We start from the raw sequence: 23,770 nt of genomic DNA on the forward strand, positions 1-23,770 counted from the left end.
CCCCATTATAAGTCAATGGGAGAATCGAAAAGTAGTTGTTTTTCAGCTAAATCGGGCGTGATTGTTCCTATATTTCGTTATTGAAGTGTCTTGGGTCAGCAAATCACAGCCCATGTGAAACCATTTGCTTGTGACCTCGCTGAGGTCACGCTAGGTCATCTCCCTGGTCACCAGAGGTCACCAGCGGTTTTTCTGCACTTACTTGTTATTGAATAGAGATAGAGACTCCGTTCGACGTTTATCGTGTTTGTCTCGTCAATGCGGATCGAATGATATGCAGCATGACCTATTTCGGTAAGGTCATGACCTTGACCTGAGGTCAAATTTTCAAAATGACCTTTCGAGGTCAAACTATATATCATTCGACGCGTCTCGACGAGCCAAGCACGATGGTGCATGAATCGTTTCTCTATTTTCTCGTGAATGCATGCTATAGTTAAAAACATTTTCAACGAAATTTGCCAAGTTGACCTTGCATGACCTCTGTGGGCCAAACCGTTGAGCTGAGGTCAAATCTGACGAACCTTGGCGAAAGAGCTTGAAAAGAGCTATCGATTGCTTTTTTCCGCGGCTCTCTAGCTCTTCTAGTTTCCGAGCTACAGCGGAATATGTCCGGCAACACCGAAAACACTGAAATTTGACCTATGATGACCTCTAGCGACCTCAATATTGACCTTAGCGAAAAAATGACTGAAATACTTTCGAACGTACTTGTTATGGGCTTTCGTTTGCTTTTTTCCGCGTCTTCCTAGCCCTCTTCGTTTTCGAGTTAGACGGGGGGGGGGTCATTTTGGCCCCCCCCCCCACCAGGGCGAAGGTGGCTCAGACCCACACCAGGGCGCGGGATATGATAGGGCTTTCATATGATACCCATATTGGGGGGATGCGTGTAATACACTTGCCAGAAATTCGTGGGTAAAACTTTCCAAGGGCATTTTACCTCATAGATTTCAATGCCCATAGGGGTTTCTTCAGCCTGATTGATCATCTCGGCCTGTAGTATCACCATGCCGATTTTGAAGAAAATCGTAGGGGCCGCCCCATTGACCGAAAATTTTTATCTTGGGTAAACTTAACCCTGGATGGGGTAATGGGTAAATTTTACCCCACCATTTTGTTTGGGTTTTCATAAGCTTTCACATGATACCCATATTGGGGGGATGAGTGCAATACACTTGCCAGAAATGCGTGGGTAAAACATTTCAGGGGCGTTTTTCCCCATAGATTTCAATGCCCATAGGGGTTTCTTCAGCCAGATTGATCATCTCGGCCTGTAGTATCACCATGCCGATTTTGAAGAAAATCGTAGGGGCCGCCCCATTGACCGAAAATTTTCATCTTGGGTAAACTTTACCCTGGATGGTGTAATGGGTAAATTTTACCCAACTATTTTGTTTGGGTTTTCATGTGCTTTCATATCATACCCATATTGTTGATGCGTGCAATACACTTGCCAGAAATGCGTGGGTAAAACTTTCCAAGGGCGTTTTTACCCCATAGATTTCAATGCCCATAGGGGGTTCTTCAGCCAGATTGATCATCTGGGCCTGTAGTATCACCATGCCGATTTTGAAGAAAATCGTAGGGGCCGCCCCATTGACCGACAATTTTCATCTTGGGTAAACTTTACCCTGGATGGGGTAATGGGTAAATTTTACCCCACCATTTTGTTTGGGTTTTCACGGGCTTTCATATGATACCCATATTTGGGGGGTGCGTGCAATACACTTGCCAGAAATTCGTGGGTAAAACTTTACAAGGGCGTTTTTACCCCATAGATTTCAATGCCCATAGGGGTTTCTTCAGCTAGATTGATCATCTGGGCCTGTAGTATCACCATGCCGATTTTGAAGAAAATCGTAGGGGCCGCCCCATTGACCGAAAATTTTCATCCTGGTTAAATCATGCTTTTGGTTAAATTGATCCGGTATTTAACCACATCATTAGGTCCGGGGTGAAGAGATCTTTGAAACGGTGGACTTATTTTTCAGTTTCGCTCAGCCGTTTAGGCGTAAAACGGTTTTTAGATTTTCCCCTAGATTTGGCAGCCCCAATCCGGGCTGGGCCGAATGTGGGCTGAATGTGGGCTAACTTCCGTTACATCAGAGGCCTGTTTCACTAACAAATAAAGTGTGTAATTACAAAGAAAAAACTTGAGTTTAAAAGAAATAATTACCAACATTTGAAATTTGGATTTCACGAAACCTTCGGGCATGAATTTTGAGTTTAAAATTTGCAAACTTTTTTACAAGAAAAAGTTTGCTAGAAAACACGGGAATCGCAAACTTTCTGTTTCACGAAGACCAGAAACTTGAAAGAAAACATCGTAATTACAAACCTGAAATTCCAGTGGTCCTGACGTTCGGAATTTTGATACTTTTTATGCAATGATGCAAAGCAATCAATTATTTAAAACAAATATGATATGCTGAGTCATTATATGCTCTTTTTCACTTAGCACATTCCCTACGAACCAGCTACGAGCAATAAATAACGTTAGGCGGCACGGGCGGACATCGATAGCAGCGCCTCTACCGGTCACTAGGGAAAGCTGGGCTGTAGGCGACGAAATACCGGCTGAGTTGTCACAAGTTAAATAGGTTTATAGACATCCGTCTTGTGAAAAAGTTGAACTTTTGCCTTCAATATTTCTACAGGCAATTTTAGAAGTGCCCTCACATAGATTACAAACCGTTTAAATTATTTTATTCACTTCAAGCCTTCCCTATTGTTCTTGATGATGCGGGAACTATTTCTAATTAGTGTTTCTAGCTTAGTAAAAGAACATATTGTGCAAAAGATGAAAAAAAGCATAAATGGAAGATTTTAAATGCAATTTTCTGTAACAAATAATGGTAAATTCTCTACACATCAAGGAAAAGGTGCATGCTAACTGATAATTTAAAGTTCTTGGGGCCAGTTGGTTTCTTCTTTTCTTACGTCGCCCCAATGGCCGCGAATATACTCGTGATAACGCCTATCGAATATCGTCATGTTTTGTCATTCGCGCGCCATAATTGCATTCAACAGTCTTCTGCTGTCAAATGTTTTACGTGTTATTTTCTTTCAATAATAAGATATTGTGAACTATCATTTATACCACTCAGAAACAGCATCATTATTTTTAATTTATTCCTGCAATTTCTGACATGAAAACTAGACATAGTTTGATAAAAAGAAGCAATATCTGTAACATGTTAACCCGCGCCCCGCTGGGCTATTCAGCCATACGCGCCCTGCTGGGGGGGGGGGCAGATTCTGCCCCCCCCTGTCTAACTTCCGAACCGATGGTCGTAGAAAGACGGGGAAAACGGCAATCGAAAGCTCTCAACAAGGCGGATCTTAAGAGCCCAAATTTCTTTGCTTAAGTAGATCAGAGGTCAGGTCAAGGTCAGGTCAAGGGTACAAAATGCAAGTTTCTACAGTATCGGCCTCGCACCGTAGTTGCCGAAGAATGGACTGAGACTGATTGCCCAAAACGTGTTCTTATACTACCAAGACAATATTCGCTGCATACAATGTCATTCAAAGGTCAAGGTCAAGGTCAGGTCAGGTCAGGTCAGGTCACCAAAAACAAAATATAGTAAAGGGCATGTGCGACACATGTTTTATGGGTCATTTTACTCCTAGAATTCAATACGCACACTCAATAAGTGATATGGACCAACTCTGGATGAAGTTCAGGTCGAGGTCAGGTCAAGGTCAGGTCAAGTGAGGTCAAATTTTGAAGTTGGTTTTTAAGGCCTAAAAAGGTGTCTATCTGATGCAGTTTTTCACGGCGAATCGAATGGTGCTATTTTTGTTTCCGTACGAGGTCTAGAACTTCCAAAAAAATCATTTTTCAAAATTTTTGTGTGTCTTGACGTCATAAAATTTTGAATAACTCCCACATTTTTGAACCGATTCTTCTCAAAATTGGTATGTAGGTGCACATAGACCACTTCTCTGACATATATTCCGGTTTTTTCGATACACTCAAAATTTTGGATTTTATAATTATTTTCCCAAAAAAGTCAGTTTTTTGAAAAAATTTGGGCCAAAATCCAACATTTTCAAAAAACCGAGATAGCCATTTGATAGACAAAGTGGAATCACGCATAACCTTTTTTGTTACGTCTTGATTCCTTTAAAAATGAAGATGTTAGCGGCGTTTGAAATTTTGCCGTTTTTGAGGCGAAAATGGCGAACATGACGTCACTAAAACGTCAATTTCTCAAAAATTTTCCGACGGATTTCGCTCAAATTTTCAGGGAACGCGTCAAATTGATGTATGATAAGGTACCGAAAGTTTGACGTCGCTGGCGTAACGCGTTTAGAAGTTATTGGCGAAAAACGGGAGGGGGGGCAGATTCTGCCCCCCCCAGCGGGGCGCGGGTTAAAGTTCTTGATTAAAAACAATTTTATTGTTTACAAGTTTATTTACCAACTCTTTTTATCGGAGGTGCCGCTGGTGATGAAGTTTAGTGAAACCCGATTTTACATAGTTTGCAAAAATACTTATGAATTGTAAAGTTCAAACACTTGTAATCGCAAGTTTTTAGTGAAACAGGCCTCTGACGTAGCCGGTTTCACGTCGTCAGGCATTGTTCTGACTCTAATGCACTACAAAAACACACACACACACACACACACACACACACACACACACACACACACACACACACACACACACACACACACACACACACACACACACACACACACACACACACACACACAAAGCCAAACAATACACGACACCACAGAACAGTACTTAGCTCATTAGAAGTGAGTGAAGTCTTGTTGAGAGGGCAGGTTCAGCGCACCAGCGACAGCAACCAACCGGGCAGCGGCAGCAGCAGCCGACAGAGCAACGGCAGCAGCAGCCGACAGGGCAGCGGCAGCAGCAGCCGACAGGGCAGCGGCAGCAGCAGCCGACAGGGCAGCGGCAGCAGCAGCCGACAGGGCAGCGGCAGCAGCAGCCGACAGAGCAGCGGCAGCAGCAGCCGACAGGGCAGCGGCAGCAGCAGCCGACAGGGCAGCGGCAGCAGCAGCCGACAGGGCAGCGGCAGCAGCAGCCGACAGGGCAGCGGCAGCAGCAGCCGACAGGGCAGCGGCAGCAGCAGCCGACAGGGCAGCGGCAGCAGCAGCCGACAGGGCAGCGGCAGCAGCAGCCGACAGGGCAGCGGCAGCAGCAGCCGACAGGGCAGCGGCAGCAGCAGCCGACAGGGCAGCGGCAGCAGCAGCCGACAAGGCAGCGGCAGCAGCAGCCGACAGGGCAGCGGCAGCAGCAGCCGACAGGGCAGCGGCAGCAGGGCCAGAAGTCCAGCAGGGTGAGCGGCAGCAGGGCCAGAAGTCCAGCAGGGTGAGCAGTATCGGGACCGATCGTTAGCGTCGACCGAGCAGTCAGCCACAATCAGCTACTTTACCCTTGGTTTGGGTCAGTAGCTACTAGCTACACAGCCAATGGAACGTTCAAAGGCAACACTGGATTCAACTCACCGCTGCCACCACTGTAGTCTCTGCTGGAGAACACCAACAGAGTCCGTTTATCTGTATTCGGCCAGTCACCATTCACAGTTCACACGTGGATCCGGGCCGGCCGGCAAGCCCGCACCTCCACGACTGGCGCGCCTCCCCGATCGCACCGCACACGACGGGTCACGCCACCGGCACATGGCGACCACCGATTGGCCGTCGGCCCGACCTCGACCAGGTCACGCCACCACTGCACACACCGCCATTGCCTTTGATCCTGCGCCGTCTGCCGGTCGGCGGGAGCAGCTGTACGGCAGACGTGTGACCCGGTCGCTTGACCTGACCTAGACGTCCCAGTAGGCGAAATGTTATGAGAAGGCTACGCATTATATGTATGGAAGAATATGATTTTGGGATATAAAACAAAATGTCACAGCTTTCAGCTGTTACAATACCGCGTGTTCGGATGGCCGGAGTACGGCGCCGGCGGCAGGCACGGCCGGCCAGTTCGGTTCAGGAGGCGCCGCCGTGTGCCAGCATGTGCACCAGAGCTGTACAGATAGGATATTGCGCTTAATCGATCTAACGCACGAATAAAATGCATGGACAAAGATGCGTAGATCTGCGTAGCAAAGAAAATTCCAGGCGAATATGTTTGTGTATATCCTTTGCTCCAGTGGGGGGGGGGGGAAATATGTTACCACCCTGTCGCGTTTTTTGGCGTATAAATAAAAAAACCGCGGCGCGTAGCGCCGCGCCGCTTTGCATAGCTTTTTGTACATCAATTTTGGACAATGTGTGAAATTTTTGACCCCAGGTCATGTCAGGTCAGGTCACCAGGTCAAGTTAACTGACCAGGCCTAAAAAAAAGTTTGCAATCATGTCCAGCCTGCAGTGTTTGTCAGAAAGGTTTTAAACTTTGTGGATTGCATGATGTTATGGGCGCCTACAATTTGTATATCTCGGATTTTTTATATCCGTGACATAAGGTCAGGTCAGTGGCGTGACCTTACCATTATAAGTCAATGGAAAAAAATGAAAATGCCTCTAGATCCGTGTGTACGCATAGGAACAGTCCAAATATTTCAGAATCACAATGATTTGGACCACCCGTGATGACCAAGGTGTCATTTTTGCTGATAGCCTCTACAAAGGTCATCCGAGGTCATTTGAGGCTACAAACAGACTTTTGTCAATAACTCGCGATTGGAAAGAGATAAAACGCTGGGGATGGCTTCACTGTGTTTGTCTTGTTGAGACGCATCGAATGATATGCAACATGACCTTTCCCGGTCAGGTCATGACCTTGACCTGAGGTCAAATTTTCAAGTTGACCTTTCAAGGTCAAATTATAGTTCATTCGACGCGTCTCGTCGAGAGGAACACGATTCTGGCAATAGAAATGTCGTGGCTTTTTCTAGTCAAAAGTTAATGTCGAAAAACACTTTGCGAAAAGACATCTATTTTTGGAGTTTCTGCTCTCTGGAGGCTAAACCGTTGACCTGAGGTCAATTTTGATGATGACGTTATCGAAAGAAGAGTTTAAAAGCTATCGATTGCTTTTCCATGCGTTTTTCTAGCTATCATAGTTCCTGAGATAAAAGCATTTTTTCTGAAAAATATAATGACATTTGGCAAATTTTGACCTTTAATGACCTCCAGTGACCCCAATATTGCTCCAAGATGAAAAATGACCGAAATGCTTTCAAACGTACGCATTGAGAGCTATCGACTGCTTTTTACCGCGTCTTTCTAGCCCTCTTAGTTTTTGAGTTAGAGGTGGGTGGTAACATATGCCCCCCCCCCCCCCCACTAGGGCGAAGTTGACTGAGACCGCCACTGGGGTGCGGGATATCCACTTGTCCCAAAAATACGCCGACGTTACTGGTCATATGCTCGCGTGCGTATGCTCCTTGCTTGAGCCGCAAATGTTATATTTTTGATTGTCAAAAGCGTGCCATGAATGTAATTTAAATTTATGTCTGATATGTTTATACGAATCCGAGAAAAAGGGGCGCAAATAGGCTGGATAAATGGTGCTGAAGCTTGCAATTCTGGACGACCTTAAATTCTGGTGCCAATTCAGCAATCATTCCGACCAGACAATCTGTCAACATAAGGCTTTTTGTCAGCATTTTAGTGCCAGATTCAGTTGTTTGTTTCCAGTAAGCTTTTTGGTGCTATACAGCAATTAGGTGCTAGAAACAGCTATTTATCGATCCGAAACAAATATTCCCCATTGTTATGCAATAGATATACGAAATATTACACTATATTTCAGTTTCAGCTCTTCTTCAAGTAGAGAACTTTGGTAAAACACTAACGTAAGGATCGTTGTAAGACGCAGATACGGAGTTTGATGGTTCGTTAGGCGGCACGGGCGGACATCGATAGCAGCGCCTCTATCGGTCACTAGGGAAAGCTGGGCTGTAGGCGACGAAATACCGGCTGAGTTGTCACACGTTGAATAGGTTTATAGCCATCCGTCTTGTGAAAAAAGTTGAACTTTTGCCTTTAATATTTCTACAGGCAATTTTAGAAGTGTCTTCACATGAATTACAAAACCGTTTAGATTATTGTATTCACTTCAAGCCTTCCCTATTGTTCTTGATGATGCGGGAACTATTTCTAATTAGTGTTTCTAGCTTAGTAAAAGAACATACTGTGCAAACGATGAAAAAAGCATAAATGGAAGATTTTAAATGCAATTTTCTCTAACAATTAATGGTAAATTCTCTACGTATCAAGGAAAAGGTGCATGCTAACTGATAATTTAAAGTTCTTGGGGCCAGTTGTTTTCTTCTTTTCTTACGTCGCCCCAATGGCCGCGAATACACTTGTGATAACGCCTATCGTGATTTGGCACCAAAATTAATAAGTCTCGCTAAAATATCGTTTCCGATTGACGTTTCCGAATCGAAAATAATTCAGATCATAGAGTGTGGTTATCTTTCTCCAGAGTGTGAGAAGATAACATCCCAGTGCCTTACTCGACTGCTAGCCGCATTCAAGCGTCTGGAAGATGTCACCATCGGGCGTAAGCTGTCTGATGCCATCAATGAAGAATCACTGGCTGCTCTCCATGGCTGCTCCCATCTGCAGAAAGTGCAGCTGGGAGCGATCAAGAAAACATTCGTGAATATAGCTGATACAACGGTGAAAGCCCTGAGCAGGTCAGTCGCTGAACATCCAGACAAGATCCAGACCAGACTCAGACCAGACCCAGGTCCAGACTCAGACCAGGCCTAAACTAGAACCAGTTCAACTCTTCTTTTTTTTGCATAAATATACCAGTAAAACGCCTTTTGGGCGAAGACCGACCGAGCGAGAGTTGAGCCCTGCACGTGCGGAAGGGCAAAATGGTACTTCTAACTGACTTGTACACGGCACGGTGTGTCAGACGTGGAAATAGCCGCACGGGTTTAGTTCTCCAGCCTGCAAGTTTCAATAAGTGGCAGTACCGCAGTATGAGCGGCGGATCGTGCCATTGACGTCAAATTTTCGCTACCTGCTACACTGGCGGACCCAAGGGGGAAGCATTTGAGGCAAATGCCCCCCCCCCCCCCGCAGAGCACGAAATCGACGAAAATTTGCGGTTTCTGAGGAATAAAACGAAAACTAAACAACTTTTGTTAGGAAAAGTTTGTTGTAAACTACGCAGCAGTGAGTAAGGAACCAAAATCCAATGAGTTTTTGATTTTGGAGAAACTTTTTTGGGGGTATGCCCACTGGCGGATCCAGGAGGGCATTTGGGGCAAATGCCTCCCCCCCCCCCAGCGCCCGAAATCGACGAAAAATTGCGGTTTTTGAGGAAAAAACGAAAACTAAACAACTTTCATTCGGAAAAGTTGTTTTAACCCGCGCGGGGCTGGGGTCTCCAGCCGAACGCGCGGGGCTGGGGGGGGGGTGTAAATTTTTTACCCCCCCCCCTCCTGTTATCTCCCAAACTAATGGTTCGATTTGGAAAATTCAAACGCCAATCGAAAGATCTCATCACGAACAACTAAAAACATGTACTTAATTTAAAGTTTGAGGTCAAGGTCAAGGTCAGATCAAGGGTACAAATTGCAAGTTCCTACAGTATCGGCCTTGCATCGTAGTTGCCGAAGAATGGAGTCATGGACTGAGACTGATTGCCCAAAACGTGTTCTTAGGCTAGCAAGACAATATTCGTTGCATACAATATCATTCAGAGGTCAAGGTCAAGGTCAGGTCAGGTCAGGTCAGGTCACCAAAAACAAAATATAGAAAAGGGCATGTGCGACACATGTTTTATGGGTGATTTTACTCATAGAATTCAATAGGCACACTTAATAAGTGATATGGACCACCTCTTGATGAATTTCAGGTCGAGGTCAGGTCAAGGTCAGGTCAAGTGAGGTCAAATTTTAAAGTCGGTTGTTAAGGCCTAAAAAGGTATCAATCTGATGCAGTTTTTCACGGCAAATCGAATGGTGCTATTTTGTTTCCGTACAAGTTCTAGAACTTCCAAAAAAAACATTTTTTTAATTTTTTGTGTGTCGTGACGTCATAAAATGTTTAATAACTCCCACATTTTTTAATCGATTCTTCTGAAAATTGGTATGTAGGTGCACAAAGACCATTTCTCTGACGTATATTCCGGTTTTTCGATACACTCAAAATTTTGGATCTTATAATTATTTTCCCAAAAAAGTCAGTTTTTTTGGAAAAACTTGGTCAATTTTCAGCTATTCGAGACCACCTACGGCAAAACCAAGACCACCATTGAACTCCCCGTGACGAGCTGCATCGAATCGATACCCATTTTATGCAAAAATATTAACTTTGAAATTTGACCTAATTTGACCTGATTTTGACCTGGCCTTGACCTGACCTTGACCAAAACGTGACCTAACCTGGCCCCAAAGGCTTCCTGACCCACATAATCGCATTTGTCATGCAAAATGGACCATAAAACATGTATCACACGACACTTTCATATTGTGACCCCCCCCCCCCCCCCAGTGACCTGACCTCTGTGACCTGACCTGGTATCAGTGACCTCAAATAGCAAAATATGTGTTTGAAGAACATTTCCCCATCGATGATTTTCAATGAAATGCATTTTACTCGATTTTACAACGCATTTCTTGAAATGCCTGTAAACGGTGAAAATTGGACCTTTGACCTGACCTGTGACGTCATCGGTTTGACCTAGGTCAATAACATTGGGTCACAAGGTAGTTCCTTGATAGAACTATCAAACACCGTTTGCCGCTTGTCGCTAGGTTGCGTGGTTCTCGAGATCTTGGGGGGGGGGGGGCAAAATGCCCCCCCCCCCTCCAAAACGGGGCGCGTTGCTCGGCAGAGCCCAACGGGGCGCGGGTTAATAGTTTGATTCGTGGAGCCTGGAGGTTCATGTACTCTCGATAAAATACTTGTCCATTTATAACTACAATTGTACAATTGTCAGGTACAGGTGAGTATGAGCTGCCGGCCGGCCGGCCGGCCGTGCGGACGCTTTTGCGAGGCTTATCCCGCGCCCCGCTGGGGGGGGCAGAATCTGTCCCCCCTCCCTTTTTTTTTGCCAATAACTTCTAAACGCGTTACGCCAGCGACGTCAAACTTTTAGTACCTTATCCCGCGACCTGGTGGGGGGGGGGCTATTTTTTGCCCCCCCCCCCCACCCTTCCAGACTTTTCGATATATCTCCAGAACCGCTGCGCCGATCGTCACCAAACTTTCAGTACCCTCCCGGACATCAATTTTACATATGGTGACCAAAAATTTTTCCAAAGCCTATGATAGGTTGGCCGGAAATGACATCAGAGTGACCTCATGTTCTGCCGTTTTCGACCCAAAAAAGGGTTTTACGGGAAGAGCTGTCAGGCCTATAGCTTTGCAAATACAGAAAAATGTTTAGGACATAAAAGCTGTAGAATTGACAGGGCTACAAAACTGCCTTCTCGGATTTTTTATTTTTTTTTATTTTGACCCCCAAAAATCAGAAAATAGATTTTTGGGATATAATAGTCAAAAAATCCAAAAAGTTTTTTGAATTTCGCAAAAACCGGAATATATGTGATAGTCCTTACCGCCTTCCATCCACATACCAAATTTTAGATTGATACCTCTTTTTTTGGCGAAGTTATAGCGAAAAAACTGTTCAAAATTGATGACGTCAAATTTTCAAACTCAATTTTTAGCAATTCTAGACCTCGTAGTGCAAAACAAAGACCACCATTAGACTCCCCGTGACGAGCTGCATCGAATCAATACCCATTTTATGCAAAAATATCAACTTTGAAATTTGACCTTTTTTGACCTGACCTTGACCTGACCTCCACCAGAAAGTGACCTAAACCGTACCTGATGGTCTTATAACCAACATCGGGTTGGAAATGAAAAACTGGCCATAAAACATGCATCGCACAACCTTAGTAAAGTTGGGTTCATGTGGTGACCCTTGGTGACCTTTGGTGTGGTGACCTGACCTGTGACCTGACCTGGTATGACCAGTGACCTCTAATAGCAACATATGTACTAGACAACTGACGCCCTATCGCTGATTCTCGACAAAATGCGTTTTACTCGGTGTTATAGCGCTTTCCCTAGAAGCCCCGTGAACGGTGAAACATTTTATCTTTGACCTGACCTGTGACGTCATCGGTGACCCCGAGGTCAATAAAATTTGGTTTCCTTCGACAAATTTGACAGGGCTATCGAACGCCGTTTGAATTTTGCGGATCCGTCCAGTAGTTTCGGAGAGACGAGGGGGGCAAAAAATAGCCCCCCCCCCACCAGGTCGCGTTATAAACAGACCCCACCAGGGCGCGGGTTAAAAGGAATCAAGACGTAACAAAAAAAGGTTATACGTGATTCTGCTTTGTCTATAAAATGGCTATCTCGGTTTTTGAAAATTTTGGATTTTGGCCCAAATTTTCTCAAGAAACTGACTTTTTTGGGAAAATAATTGTAAAATCCAAAATTTTGAGTGTATCGAAAAAACCAGAATATATGTCAGAGAAGTGGTCTATGTGCACCTACACACCAATTTTTAGAAGAATCAGTTCAAAAATGTGGGAGTTATTCAAAATTTAATGACGTCACGACACACAAGCATTTTGAAAAATGAATTTTTGGAAGTGTTAGGCCTCCTACGGAAACAAAAATAGCACCATTCGATTCGCCGTGAAAAACTGCATCAGATAGAACCCTTTTTAGACCTTAACAACCAACTTCAAAAATTGACCTCACTTGACCTGACCTTGACCTGACCTCGACCTGAAATTCATCCAGAGGTGGTCCTTGTCACCTATTGAGTTTGCCTATTGAATTTTATGAATGAAATGACCCATAAAACATGTGTCGCACATGCCCTTTTCTATATTTTGTTTTTGGTAACCTGACCTGAACTGACCTGACCTTGACCTTGACCTTTGAATGACATTGTATGCAACGAATATTGTCTTGGTAGTCTAACAACACGTTTCAGGCAAACAGTCTCAGTCCATTCTTCGGCAACTACGGTGCAAGGCCGATACTGTAGAAACTTGCACCACTGCCACGTGCAAAACGAAGAGGTGTCAGTTTTGTAAAAATTTCAATTGCTCGGTAACTACTAGGCCGATTGCGCTGAAAGTTGGCAAGTAGGTAGACACCCACTAGGCAATGCATATCCAATATCCATGTGCCACAGTTGGGGTGCTGCTGCACGTGCGCACGTGCAGGGGTCGATTCCAGATCTCGAGAACGGCTGAACCGATTGTGCTGAAATTGGGTACATGGTTAGGGATCGGTTAGTAGGGTGCCGTGCAAAAGTCAGTTGGGACCCATTTTGCACGTGCGCACGTGCAGGGTTCCGCTTTCAGATCTCGAGAACGGTTAGGCCGATTGCCCTCAAATGTGGCACATCACTAGGGACCGGTTAGTAGGGTGCAGTGCACAAATTAGTTGGAGGTACCCCCTCGCAATGTATCACGTGCAAGGCCCACCATCTCGCTCACTCTGTGTGTCGCCTCAAAGGGCGTTTTACTGGTTCTATCCCGGCAGTTGCTGGGGTATTTCGCCACCCACAGTTTGCTGGGGGGGGGGGGGGTTAAACGCCCCCAGCCGATAACTCGAGATCCAATAGGCGCAGCGAAACGCACGACGCGGCAAACGAAAGAACGCGACGAGACGCTTCAGATGAGTACTTTAAAATTGAATTTTGAGGTCACAGGTCGGGTCAAGGTCAGGTCAAACACCTGAAATCGGGCTTTCAGTAGCATGGACTTCAGTCGCAATGGGCGCCTCTCGTCATAAACTCTGTCAAAACGGTGCAAAATCAATCATATAAGGCCTGCAAGAGTGTCAGCTCCATGTAGGGGTCAGTCAAGCATAGGTCAGGGTCAAGGTCAGGTCAACCGGGTAGGCACATGTCCCCGAAAATCAAAACTGATATTCGCAGCCCGTGACACATGTTTTATGGGTAGTTTGGGGCGTAGAACACGATGGTGACATTCATTTTATCATATGTGTACGTTTTTGGCTCAAAAAGTTCAATTTAAGAAATGCATGTATCATGGTCGTGAAGTAGTCACGAGAAATTGCCAAGATTCAGTTCAAGATTTTGGAAAATGCGGAACGATAATCAATAATCGAAGATAGCCATTTGATCGTTCATGGTATTGGCAGTCTAATGGCGTTTACTGCATGTCTGCATGTCTGTTCTGTGATTTTATATGATTTTTTGAACATATGCTGTTTTTGGTCGAAAACTCAGAAATCATGAAGTCACTAAAACCTCGATATCTCAAAAAGTTTCGAACCGATTTTTTTGAAACCTTGTCACAATAAACTTCAATTAATTCCCTATAGATACCCAAAATTTGTCGCGCCTGCGGCGCGCCGTTTTTATGGCCCGGCGAAAAAAGTGGGGGCGTTTAACGCCCCCCCCCCCAGCAACTCGCGGGATAACTCGGCCGCTACCGGGCCGATTGCGCTGAAACTTGGACCTGTTGATATATAAGTAACACGTAATGCTGTCCTAGGACAGGGCAGGGTATGGGTGGGGTTGTGGTAGGGTATGGTGGTTAGGATAGGGTATGGGTACAGTCGTGTACAGGTTGATGGTCCTCTACTCTTTATCCACCGGGTTCCTATGGCTCAGCATTGGCAGCAGCCGCCTAGTACCGGTAGGCTGTGCCGCATGACCCGAGAGTGAAGCGGCACAGCCTACCTGCACACTGTATGACACCGGCTCGGGTCGCCTGGTAGAGCGATTTGACCGGACGCTGCGTTACACCGGTTGGGGGGAGGGGGGGGGGTAAGGGTCAGGCCTGTCAATTTGGCTCGGCTCGGTGGATGAGGCGGGCTGGAGTGTGGTGTGGGGCGGGGGTGATGTGGGGAGGGAGTGAGCGGACCTGGGGCTGGGTGAGTGTGCTCACTTGTCGCATAGAGCCGATCGTAATCCACCCTCCAAAAATTCGCTTTAGAGATATTCACAAAACCCAGGGGGTTCAAACACCCATCTCCCAATTAGGGTGCGGAAAGACAGGTAAGGGTCCATAGGTCTCCTCATGAATTGCAGCAAAGAAAGAAAACAGGTCAGTCACCAAATAATCTTTCTGAAAAGTGGACTAATCGCAAAGCCTCCCACACAGAAATAAACATCCGGCACGCGAAGCGTCTCGAACCGGGTCTCTCACTACCGGTCAGTTTGACAGTCTAGCACTCCTACGCTGAGCTACACCGGATCGCGGATCAGGTCGGGGCAAAGTCCGGCCGGGCGGGCGGCGGGGCCGGGCGGTCGGCAGCAAAGTCCATGAATGTTTTTGTGGGTTCGGGTACCGGTCGCTCTAGCTTGGTGGAATGATGATGGATCATTGGCAAAACTTTCAACGTGGAGTCCCGTTTCGAGCCTCATCGGGGCTCCGGCTACTTTTCCGAGTTAGGATTTGGTTTGATTTTAGTGGTTGCGAACCATTTATACGGTTTTATACCTACATGCCGATTGTCGATTGACTGATTGATTCATTCATTCGTTCATTTAATACATGTCGACATTTAGCATACGAATTGACATCCAGGATCAATCTACCATTTTCATAAGCGTATTGCCTAAATACCAGTAAAACGCCTTTTGGGGCGACTAACGGAGCGAGCGAGAGGGTGGGCCTTGCACGTGCGAAATTGCGAGGGGGTACCTCCAACTGACTTGTGCACGGCACCCTACTACCTGGTCTCTAGCGATGTGCCAAATTTGGGCACAATCGGCCCAGCCGTTCTCGAGATCTGGAAGCGGCACCCTGCACGTGCGCACGTGCAAAATGGGTCCCAACTGACTTGTGCACGGCACCCTACTAACCGGTCCCTATCCGTGTGCCAAATTTGAGCGCAATCGGTCCAGCCGTTCCCGAGATCTGGAAACGACCCCTGCACGTGCGCACGTGCAGCAGCACCCCAACTCTGGCACATGGATATGCAGTCCCTACTGGGTGCCTACCTACATGCCAACTTTCAGCGCAATCGGCCAAGTAGTTACCGAGATATTGCAACAATTACAAAACTGACACCTCTTCGTTTTGCACGTGGCACGTGCATAAGGGGTCACCCACATGCATCGGGAATAGTCCAATACTTGGTAGAAGGAATGAAGCTACCCTACAAAAATTACCGCGTGTAAATCGGTCAAGTGGTTGCTGAGATATAAGCCTCGCAAAAGCGTGACCACGGCCCCGGCCAGCCGCTCATACTCAGAAATTTCCGTTAATCTAAGGAAAGACTACGCTCGCTTCGCTCGCTCCGTAATCATGCATATATGTGGCACAAGACCTATGGTTGCCTCGATACCGTGCCAAATCACGTTTTGCACAATGCACAAGTAAAGTAAATTATATTCGCTGGGTCTTCCGTGCATTGTGCTTAGCAAAAATAGGAATGCAATTGTTAAGCGACGCAAAATGTGCAATGCAGCAAGTGACCACACACACACGCCCAGCCCCCATGGTCCACCAACACGCCCCTCACCACTCGCCAGCCCACGCCAACCACCGAGACGAGCCCCTTCCCCCGCGCTGGTCTGACGCAACAGCTGGTCTACAAAGCGCTCCACCCGGCGACCCGAGCCGATGTCAAACGGCGTGGGTAGACTGTGCCGCTTCACTCTCGGGTCATGCGGCACAACCCACCGGTACCAGGCGGCTGCTGCCAATGCTGAGCCATAGGAACCCGGTGGATAAAGAGTAGCGGACCATCAACCTGTACACGACTGTACATACGATAGGTTATGAGTAGGATAGGTTATGGGTAGGATGGGTTAGGGGTAGGATAGGTAATGGGTATGATAGGGTATGTATTTTAGGCTTGCGGCGGGCGTGGGTTCGATGCGTGCGCTTTTCATTTTTTTTTTTTGCTGTGTTTGCCGTGCTGTTTGCGGTTTGCGGCGGTCGGGCGCTTAGATTATTTTTTGTTTTTGTTTTTATTTTTCGCGTTGGTGTTTCGGGCGTGCATTTTGCACGTTTTTTTGCGGTGTTTGCGTTTGTCGGCTGGCGGCCGTTTTTGTTTCAGACGTTTGCGGTTGGCGGCGGGTGGGCGTGCGATGCGGGTAGTTTTCATTTTTTTGCGGCGTTTGCGGTGTTGTTTGCGGTTTGCGCGGTGGTCGGGTGCTTGTTTTTTTTGTGTAATATTTGCTTAGGTGTCTCGGGCGTGCATTTTGCGCGCTTTTTTGCGGTGTTTGCGTTTGTCGGCGGGCGGGCGTTTTTTATATTGCGTTTCCGATTGGCGGCGGGTGGGCGTGCGATGCGGGCGGTTTACTTTCTTTTGCGGCGTTTGCGGTGTTGTTCGTTGTTGGCGGCGGTCGGGTGCTGTTTTTTATTGCGATGTTTGCTTTTGTGTTTCTGGCGGGCCTTTTGCGCGTTTTTGCGGTGTTATCGTTTGGCGCTGGTCGGCCGCTTTTACGAGGCGAATTTGCGGTTGGCGGCGGGCGTGCGTGCGATGCGGGCGGTTTTCCTTTTTTGCGGTGTTTGCGGTGTTGTTTGCGGTTTGCGGCGGTCGGGCGCTTGGATTTTTTTTTCGATGTTTGCGTTGCTGTTTCGGGCGTGATTTTGCGCGTTTTTTTTGCGGTGTTTGCGATTGTTTGCGGGCATGCAATTTTTTTATAATTCAAAGTTATCTTTCGGATCAGCAGCGCTCCTCGAAAAGCCATACCAACCTACCATACAGTTCATTGAAGTAGCTAACAAACTCAAACCTACTTATATAAACATACAAGTTTTGACAACCAAACTAATGGCCCCCTTCACATATATCCTAAATCTATACAGTTATCACGTAAACCTGTATTCTATCGGTGGGTTCCTTTGCCCCTGACATAGGCGTAACCACCACAGCGGACAGTGCAGAAATTCCGCACCAGGTTTTGGCACCCCCCTCGCCGATCTCTTTGTTAGTACCTATATTTATTTGCTACAAACGGCGCACCATCCCTGATAAACGTTACAAACACGACTCTCGATCTACCCAGGCGCCCCTTTCTTGCATGAAGGCGCCCCTATAAGCTTCATAGGCACCCTCTTTTGCACTTAGTCGCCGCCTTTATGGTCAGGAGCACCTATAGGCCCTACAGGCGCCCCTCTTGCACATGCAGGCACCCCTCTTTCGCACGGAGACGCCCATGAACATAAGAGGCGCCTATATATACCCCACAGGCGCCCTGTCTCCCATCGAGGGTGCCCCTTTTTCCCCACTAAGGCGCCCCTGTTTCCCACTGAGGCGCCCCTTTGGGCCTTACAGGCACTTCTCTTTCCATGCGTTTCAGAGCTGCCCCTTTTTGGCATGCATGCACCCTTCTTCCGTATTGAGGCGCTACTATTGCCTTCATAGGCGCACACCCCACTTTTCATGTGGGCGCCCCTAAACTCTAGGCCTCAGAGGCACCCCTAAAAGCCTTACAGGCCTATAACCCGCGCCGGGCCAAGGGGGGTGTTTGAACACCCCCCCGCCGGTTTTTCGCAGATATCTCAAAAACGGCGGCGCGGAGCGCCGCCGTTTTTGGCACACCTGTTTGTGCATCTTTTCCGCACATGTTGTGAAAATTTCAGACCCAGGTCACCTTAGGTCACGCCAAGTGACCTCACCTCGGAAAAAAATAAGAATGCTCATCATTGCTACACCGATTGATCGATTGCCTTGAAACTTTCAGCGATTGATTAGACCAACAATATCTATAAAATGTATATCTCGGAATTTTGATATCGGTGACCTAAGGTCAGGTCAATTTTGCGACCTCTCCATTAACCCGCGCACAGCTGGGGGTCCTGGATTTCCACGCCCTGCTGGGGGGGGGGTGTTTGAACACCCCCCCCCCCCCCCCCTTCTAACTCGGCTCCTGGGCCACGTAGCGATACGCGGAAGGCGGCGTTCGAAAGAGCGTCAAAAATAATGAGGAAATCACCTCGGTCAATTTTTTGGTCAGGTCAAAGGTCAGGTCACCAGAGGTCATTGAAGGCAAAATTTCGCCGATTTCCAGGTCGAATGTCGACAATTTCCAAGAAGCCAACGCATAACTCGGGAACCAATAGAGCTACAGCGCCGCGGAAAAGCGCATTCGATAGCCCTATTAACGCCCTTTCCGAATAATTGTCTCAGATTTGACCTAACGTCAACGGTTTTGCCTGCAGGGGGCAAAAACTGCAAAAATAGCCGATTTTTTCGGAAACCGTTTTTCTGCAATAACTTTTGACCCAAGCCTTGTACGATCTTACTTTTACCGGCATCGTGTTCCTCTCGTCAAGACGCATCGAATGAACTATAACTTGACCTTGAAAGGTCAACTTGAAAATTTGACCTCAGGTCAAGGTCATGACCTGACTGGAAAGGGTCATGTTGCATATCAGTCGATCCGTATCGTCGAGCTGAACACATCTAAGGCGTTTTCATTGCTCTAGCATGCCTCTATCAAAAGTTATTTGCGAAAAACTGTTAGATACCATTCGTGACCTAAGATGACCTCAGGGCATATACAGGGGTCACGGACACCATTTTCATGTTCAGTGTGTCTAAACCACTTGTAATTCAGTGTTTGGGAGTGTTTATAATGTCGTTCGTCCAAAAAAGGCGCATTTCAATTTTCTTCCATTGACTTATAATGGGGAGGTCGCAAAATTGACCTGACCTTAGGTCATCGATATCAAAATTCTGAGATATAAATTTTGTACATGCTATTGCTCTTATCAATCGCTGAAAGTTTCAAAGCGATCGGTCACTCGGTGTAGCTATGACAGACATTGAAACTTTTTATGAGGTGAGGTCACTTCAAGTGATCTGGTGACTTAACCTTGAATGACCTTGGTCTGAAATTTTTACAACATGTGTAGAATTGATGTATGATAAGGTGTACCAAAAACGGCGGCGCTCCGCGCCACCGTTTTTGAGATATTCGCGAAAAACCACAAGGGGGTGTTCAAACACCCCCCCCCCCCAGCAGGGCGCGGGTTAACCCTCGCCGGCCGAGGGGGGGGGGCGGGTGCCGCCCCCCCCCATAGGGTTTTTTCGCGATAGCTCCGAACACGCTGGCGATAGAGAGCTGAAACTTGGCATACCTGACCTTTGATCCAAGCCGGATCTTTTGACACCAACCGCATTTTTAGGTCAGCTCAGGTCACTGACCTATGACGTCATAAGTGAACCTCTGCACGGTCTTCAGATGTCGCAACTTCGCAACGCCCTCACTGCCAGAGGAGATGTCACAGGAAAATGAAACTTGCAGGATCTAGTATCCTTTATGAGTCCCACAACTTGTATATCTCGGATTTTTCCTAAAGGTCATATGAGGTCAGGTCATTTTCGTGACCTCACCATTATAAGTCAATGGGGAAAAATGAAAACTGCTATTCTGGCGTCGGGAACGATCTCCAACTATCTCAAGCACACAGAATCGTGATTTGATGCACTCCTTGCAAGGTTAGATGCGTCACTTTTGCAATGTTGATCATCAAGGTCATATTAGTTTTTCGTCAATAACTCTTGATCAAATTGAGCTAGCGAGTCGGGAAAGCCACCAATGGACTCAGGAAGGCCTGCCGAATCGAATGATATGCGACATGACCTCTTTCGACCAACTTCGTGACCTGGGGGTGCTGACCTGACCTTGACCTGAGGTCAACACCCCAAGTTGACCTGACCCGGACAAAAAGTATATCATTCGACGCGCCTGAGCGAGACGAACACGATGCTGCAACAATCGGCGCTCTGCGGCCGTTTTTTGCGAAGTTATTCACCAAAAACTGAACCGTACCTTGGGGCACTTGACCTGACCTCAGAGGTCACCGGTTGACCTAGGACCTTAAAATCGGGTACCAATCTCTGCGTCTCGTAACGGCGCACACGCTCGTTTTTTCCGCGACGCGCTAGCTCCACCAGGGGCGAAACGGCGAGGGGGGGGTCGTACCCGCCCCCCCCCCCTCGGCCGGCGCGTATGTAGAAAACCAATAGGTCCGGCGAGGGTTAAAAGTCAATGGGAGAAAATTGAAAAGCGTCTGTTTTGCACGAACGTTATTCTAGACACTCTCAAACATCGAGATGTAGGTAAAATGGACACACTGAACCGGAAAATGGCAACTGTTACCCCTCGTTATGTTCCCGAGGTCATCTCAGGTCACGAACAGAATCTAACAGTTTTTCGCTAATAACTTCTGATAGAGACGTGCTAGAGCGCTGAAAACGCCTTAGATGTGTTCGGCTCGACGTTGCGGATCGACTGATATGCAACATGACCTTTTCCGGTCAGGTCATGACCTTGACCTGAGGTCAAATTTTCAAGCTGACCTTTCAAGGTCAGATTATAGTTCATTCGACGCGTCTCGACGAGAGGAACACGATGGTGGCAAAAGTAATGTCATGACTCTTTTGAGTCAAAAGTTATTGCCGAAAAAACGTTTTTCGTAAAAACGGCTATTTTTTTAGTTTTTGCCCCCTGGAAGCTAAATTGTTGACCTGAGGTCAAATCTGAGAAAATTATTCAGAAAGGTCTGTAAAAGGGCTATCGAATGCGCTTTTCCGCGGCGCTGTAGCTCTATCGGTTCCCGAGATAGCCGTTGGCAGTTTCCAAAATGTTGAAATAGTGGACATTTGACCTTTGGTGACCTCTGGTGACCTGACCTTTGACCTGACCCAAAAAATGACTGAAGTGTTTTCGTCCTTATTTTGGACGTTCTTTCGATTGCCGCTTACCGCGTGTCGCTACGTGGCCCAGGAGCCGAGTTAGAAGGGGGGGTGTTCAGACACCCCCCCCCCCCCGGCCCGGCGCGGAATCTCAGAGCACCGGCCCGGCGCGGGATAAGGTGCCCCTCGTTTGCATGCACGCGCCCCTCTTTCGCATGCAGGCGCCCTTGCCCCTTATGGGCCTCACAGGCGCCCCTCTTTTGCATTGAGGCGCTATTATGGACTTAAAGGGACCCTCCCACCTTAACATTAGTTTTGAGTTGAGATAGCCAAGTTTGCGGCCAGGCTCAGAAACCACCATTTATCCTGGTCGCAACCCCCGCAGCTTTATGGTGTTCAAGAAATTTCTTCCTTTTACTTGCAGGGTGGGACCAGCGTGGTCCCTATCTCTTAACCATTACGGGAATCTGATGACGTCATCAGGCTTTCGAACGTCCGTTAAATGTTTGACTAAAACGTTTTGTAGCACGCGGTGGTATATGCTGCTTTGCGCGCAACAAATGCCGCACTTTCAAATAAAGTCGCTAGGAACAGCGGAGATCCCAAAAAGTAAACAAAAGTAAAAGTCTAATATCTTGAAAACCGGTGAATATTTTTCGATGAAATTTGGTAGATATTCGTTTTTGCTCTTTCTGAACCGAGCGACATCACTTTCATGCCAGTTCATTAACTTTTTTGAAGGTGGGAGGGTCCCTTTAACCCTCGCCCGCACAGGGGGGGGGTGGTTGCCACCCCCCCCCCCCAGGCAGTCTTTCTGCTCTGCACTCAACATTTTTAGAGCTAGAATTTTTCGTATAGCTGCTCCTCTATCCTTTCTTGATGTCCACTGAAAATTTCAAGTTTCTGTGATTTTTGGTTTCGGAGATATGACCTTGTTTTTCAGGTCATGTCATGACCCAAATGGCCAATTCTCAACATCTTGCGTTTGCCATGGGCCTTGTGAGCTTTTGACACCCTGATTTCGGCCTTTTTTGCCAGTCTTACCTCCCACCTATCATGGAACATGTTGTTCGACGATGTACAGGGGTCAAGGCCAGGGTCAAGGTCAACCTAGGTCATCTAAGATAATTGCGTTTTTTGCAAGCTGAATTTACTTTTTGTGAATTTTTTTTTACTGCATTTTTGGTAAAAGCTTCTCAGATCATTATTTCATGTGATATGGACCCAAAAACAATCGGTGCACACATCAGTATACACACAGACACACACAGACATACAAACACATATAATTGACCTTGACCTAACTTGACCTGAAATGACCTCAGCAGCAAAATTCTGGTCGGATAGTGTGACAAAGAGGTTCTAGCTGGCTTGGCACCAGAAAACAGCATCGTCATCGGTATTTGATAAGCAGCGCACTTGATATCCAACGGTGACCCAAAACAGCAACATTTTTTAGTTTGACCTGACCTGGAAGGTCAATGACTGACCTGAGAAGGTAAAACTGGGTATCAATTTGTCTCTTCCCAAAGAATCTTTTTGGTCTTTACTGCTAAGCTCTATCTCCAACAGGAACGAAATGGCGCGGGGGGGTGGCAACCACCCTCCCCCCCCCCCATGTGCGTTCTAGGATGGGAAAATGGCATGTGCGGGCGAGGGTTAATGGGCGCCCCTATGGCCTCTGACGCACCCCATTTTCATGGGCGATGGCACCGCCTTGAGGGATGGCGGCAGCACCGGTATCGGTGTCTGAGCGTCAGCCAACAGAATCGCCAGGCGCTCCAGGGCGGCACATAGCGCCCCGAGACGATTGGCCGAATCTTCTGAGAGCATTTCTGGCAATGCTTGGATGGCTAGCCATGCTCGCCAGTCGCCGCCCCATGGCGACGACTGTCTGCCGTCTCGCTGCGGTTCCTGCTGGGCGGCTGATCAGCGGCGTCACTAGAGGCAGCTGTGAAGCCACCGTCCACGGAGGACAGGCCGCCCACCGCTAAGATTGACCCCCAGCCGACGTTCAAGTCTGTGCGTCGCCGACGATCGGCTCCATCTGGGGGACTGGGTCGGGTTCAGGGGGCGGTGGCGCGTCGAGCCGTGACAAATCTTGCCAGCAACGACGTTGGGGTAGACAAACACTCTGCAGTACACCACGACCACTGTTATTAGCCTGCACACGCAGTGCACATAAGCAGTAGTGAAAGTGTCTGAGATT

The 23,770-nt window shown here is 47.3% G+C and overlaps 1 protein-coding gene across 1 annotated transcript in view; it reads left to right on the forward strand.

Moving 5' to 3' along the window:
- The window catches only part of LOC122367913 (arginine/serine-rich coiled-coil protein 2-like), a 243,316-nt gene that overhangs the window by 174,073 nt on the left and 45,473 nt on the right, over window positions 1-23,770 (forward strand). The window contains exon 9 of the mRNA XM_043341441.1: window positions 8,417-8,630. Coding sequence (XP_043197376.1) covers window positions 8,417-8,630 — 214 coding nt within the window. The remainder of the gene's footprint in view (window positions 1-8,416; window positions 8,631-23,770) is intronic.

The sequence above is a fragment of the Amphibalanus amphitrite genome, unplaced genomic scaffold, assembly GCF_019059575.1.
Source record: "Amphibalanus amphitrite isolate SeventyFive unplaced genomic scaffold, NRLGWU_Aamphi_draft 000906F_arrow, whole genome shotgun sequence".
NCBI classification, from domain to species: Eukaryota; Metazoa; Arthropoda; class Thecostraca; order Balanomorpha; family Balanidae; genus Amphibalanus; species Amphibalanus amphitrite.